This window comes from Vombatus ursinus, unplaced genomic scaffold (assembly GCF_900497805.2).
Source record: "Vombatus ursinus unplaced genomic scaffold, bare-nosed wombat genome assembly UNPS02014810.1, whole genome shotgun sequence".
NCBI lineage: Eukaryota > Metazoa > Chordata > Mammalia > Diprotodontia > Vombatidae > Vombatus > Vombatus ursinus.
The window spans coordinates 18,888,418-18,892,157 of record NW_020954588.1 but is presented as its reverse complement, the minus strand read 5'-3'; the positions used below and the strand labels follow the sequence as shown (position 1 = coordinate 18,892,157).

Below are 3,740 nucleotides of genomic sequence, written 5' to 3'. Positions count from 1 at the left end.
GAGAGAGGGCAACGACTTCTCTTCCTCCTCAGTAATACGCACTTTTGCTGAGTGAATTAATGCAATGGATGGAACGTGGCCGGGATCTAGTGAAGGGCGAGGGACCGAAGGGGTTGGGGGTGGGTAGAGCGTTAAAGGAGAAAAAAAACAAATAACCCTGATGGTTTAAGTCCTTTATAAGCCACAAATAGCATGAGGTTGTTGCTTCTTTTTTTCCTTTGTAGTCAAGTGCATTTTAGTCACAAAGATCCCAACAAGAGAGTGGAAGGAAAGTTAGACCGGGCTTTGTTTGCCTGCGTGTAGTGACAAGAGAGACAAAACTACCTATTTGTAACGGACGTGCTCCCATTTCTCTACGCATTGAGCTCCCACCTATTGAAATCTTTACATCAGGACAATGGGAAAGCGGCTAAAATTACCCTCCTGGGTCCGCTGCGAGCAAAATTCCGGAGACCCTCCAGTCCAATCCCCCCCCCCCCCCCCCCCCCCCTTCTCGTCCTACCTCGTCTCCACTCCTTCCTCCCCTCCTCCTTTCGAGGTTTTTTGTCCACAGCCTGCTCCCTCGTCTCCCCTGTCCTGACCCTGGATGGGTCTGGCAGACCTCACCCCACCCTGACCTCCCGGCCCCGGGGAGCCCAGTCCCAAGCGAATTACTGAGCCAAAAGAAGAAGGGAGAGCGTGGTGCAGACTTTGGGGGAGTGAGCGACAGGACAAAAGGAAAGGGTGATAAAGTTTGGGTTGTGGGAACTGTGTTTGAGGCGCTTGAAAAACATAGCACGTTAGAACTCGGGAGTTGTGTTCTTTTGGATCCCAATTCTCTGGGTCTGAACTGAAGGAACGTTAATCTAACTCCTTTCTTCCTCCTCCCTCCTCCTCCTGTTTCCTTCTTTCTGTCTCCCTCTTCTCTCCCTCCCCCTTCGTTTATTAGAGTTATGCTTCCCCCTACTCCTTATTTGAAAGGGACACACTGAAATTCTTCTGATAGACTTAAGAGAAAGGAGAAGGGAAGAGAATGAGGAATATGGGGCTAGGGTTTGTGGGTTTGGTTTTTTTTTGTTTTGTTTTTGCTTTTCCTCACTGTTTGAATGGATTAAGGACTGGGCGGGTGGGGGCGGGGCGGGGCCATAGCCAGGGGAAGAGGGGGAGGGGGGAGGAGGAGCAGGAGGAGAATGAATTAGATATGAGATACCTACAATTTCTTAATAACAAAGCCTATATAGGAAGAAAAGGGGTGTCCCTGCAAGGAGGGATACATTGGCCTGAAACTTGCAGTAACGAGCTTACAAATATTTTCTAAACAAGGAAGGAAAGTGAGAGCGAAGTCTTGGGAATACTACTTCCCCAGCTCCTTTGCAGAAACTACAGTGAGATGAAAAAGACCAAAGAGAAAGCGAGTTAGAGGGACAAAATTGGAGTGGGGGTGGGGACGATGGAGGAGGGGAACCTGTAGCCTGGTGGGATTTGCAGCTAATTCTCTCGGTAGTTCTGAGGAAGGTGTCAACTAGGGGAGAAAAAACAAGGGTGTCATAGAGAACACATCTCTCTGACCCTTTTCTGAAATACTGATGGGAGACTTGCATTAAGTTGCCCCTCCACCCCATAACTACTCAATCTCCTCCTTCATCCAACCCTCAATTACCCCAAATCAATACCAAGTTGGAAGGGGGAAAAAACCCTAGGCAGCCACTATGCTGTTTACCCTCTTCCTCCGAAAAGGCGTGTGGTGTGACCTGTTGCAGCGAGAGGGATACAAAGGTTTCTTAGTGGCTGACTGGCTGGCGGTGGGACCCGCCTCCCCCTCCCCCAGGGCCGCGGAAGACTCCGCGGCGCGGCAGGCCCCGCCCCCTTTCATGCAAAACCAGCCGGAGAGGCTTGTCCTGTGTGGAGGAGCCCGAGCACGCTGATTGGTCCGGGGAAACCCATTTATTCCCTGACAGCCCCCATCACATGGATGGTTGTCTATTAACTTGTTCAAAAAAGTCTCAGGAGTTGTCAAGGCGGAGAAGAGAGTGTTTGCAAAAGGGGGGAAAGTAGTTTGCTGCCTCTTTAAGACTCGGAGGAGAGAGAACAAGCGAGGAGAGAAGGAGAGCGAGAAAGAAAGAGAAGAAGAGAGAGAGGGGGAGAGAGAAAGAAGTTTTGAGCCCCGGGCTCAAAGGACCGTTTCACCAAATAATAATAACAATAATAACAGCGGCGGCGGCGGCGGCGACAGCAGCTGCAGAAGCCAGTGGAGGAGTTTTTCTTCCTGATCCTGCTTCCAGTTCGTCTCCTTGCTCTGCGTTTTTCATCGCTCCTCATCTTATTTGGTTGGAGGCGCGCGCTCGCGACCCCCTCCCACCCTTCTCCTCCTCCCCTCCTCCCCTCCCCCCGCCCTCGGGCCCCCCGAAAAGTCTCGCCGGCCCGTCCGGGACGCCCGAGGCCGGCCCGGGGAGGTCGGGGGCCCGCGGAGCGCGCGATCCAAGCAGCGGCGCGATGTACAACATGCTGGAGACAGACCTCAAGCCTCCCGGCTCTCAGCAAACTTCGGGGGGCGGTGGCGGCGGCGGCGGCGGCGGCGGCGGCGGTGGCGGCGGTGGCGGCGGCGGTCCTAACTCCACGTCGGCGGGCGGCACGAACCAGAAGAACAGCCCGGACCGCGTAAAGCGGCCCATGAACGCCTTCATGGTGTGGTCCCGCGGGCAACGGCGCAAGATGGCCCAGGAGAACCCCAAGATGCACAACTCGGAGATCAGCAAGCGGCTGGGCGCCGAGTGGAAGCTGCTGTCCGAGGCCGAGAAGCGGCCCTTCATCGACGAGGCCAAGCGGCTGCGCGCCTTGCACATGAAGGAGCACCCGGACTACAAGTACCGGCCGCGCCGGAAAACCAAGACGCTGCTCAAGAAGGACAAATACACGCTGCCCGGCGGCCTGCTGGCTCCCGGCGGCAACAGCATGGGCGGCGGCGTCGGCGTCGGGGCCGGCGGCCTGGGCGGTGGCGTCAACCAGCGCATGGACAGCTACGCGCACATGAACGGCTGGAGCAACGGCGGCTACGGCATGATGCAGGAGCAGCTGGGCTACCCGCAGCACCCGGGTCTCAACGCGCACAACGCGGCGGCGGCGGCGGCCGCGGCCGCCGCGGCCGCCCAGATGCAGCCCATGCACCGCTACGACGTGAGCGCTCTGCAGTACAACTCCATGACGAGCTCGCAGACTTACATGAACGGCTCGCCCACCTACAGCAGCATGGCGTACTCGCAGCAGGCCGCCCCCGGCGGCGGCGCTGGCGGAGGCGGCGGCGGCGCCATGGCCCTGGGCTCCATGGGCTCCGTGGTCAAGTCGGAGGCCAGCTCCAGCCCCCCCGTGGTCACCTCGTCGTCGCACTCCAGGGCGCCCTGCCAGGCCGGGGACCTGCGGGACATGATCAGCATGTACCTGCCCGGCGCCGAGGTGCCCGAGCCCGCGGCGCCCAGCAGACTTCATATGTCCCAGCACTACCAGGGCGCGCCGGTGCCGGGCACGGCCATCAACGGCACTCTGCCCCTGTCGCACATGTGAACCCCGGAGCTCGGCAGGGCAGGAACTTTGTTTTTTTTTTAAGGAAAAGGAAAAAAAAAAAGACACAAAGAGACTGTATGGCATAGAGAAAGGGGCCCACCGCACCACGGGATGGGAGGGGGTGGAAATTCCCCACCATCTACAGCAATGACAACTGCAAAGAACTTCACACACACACACACACACACACACATACACATACA

At 57.2% G+C, this 3,740-nt stretch overlaps 1 protein-coding gene across 1 annotated transcript; it reads left to right on the top strand.

Moving 5' to 3' along the window:
* The first annotated feature begins 2,472 nt into the window (after positions 1-2,472).
* SOX2 (SRY-box 2) lies at positions 2,473-3,537 on the top strand. The gene has a single exon (XM_027876163.1). The coding sequence runs from the start codon at positions 2,473-2,475 to the stop codon at positions 3,535-3,537; it is 1,065 nt and encodes a 354-aa protein (XP_027731964.1).
* The last annotated feature ends 203 nt before the right edge of the window (positions 3,538-3,740 follow it).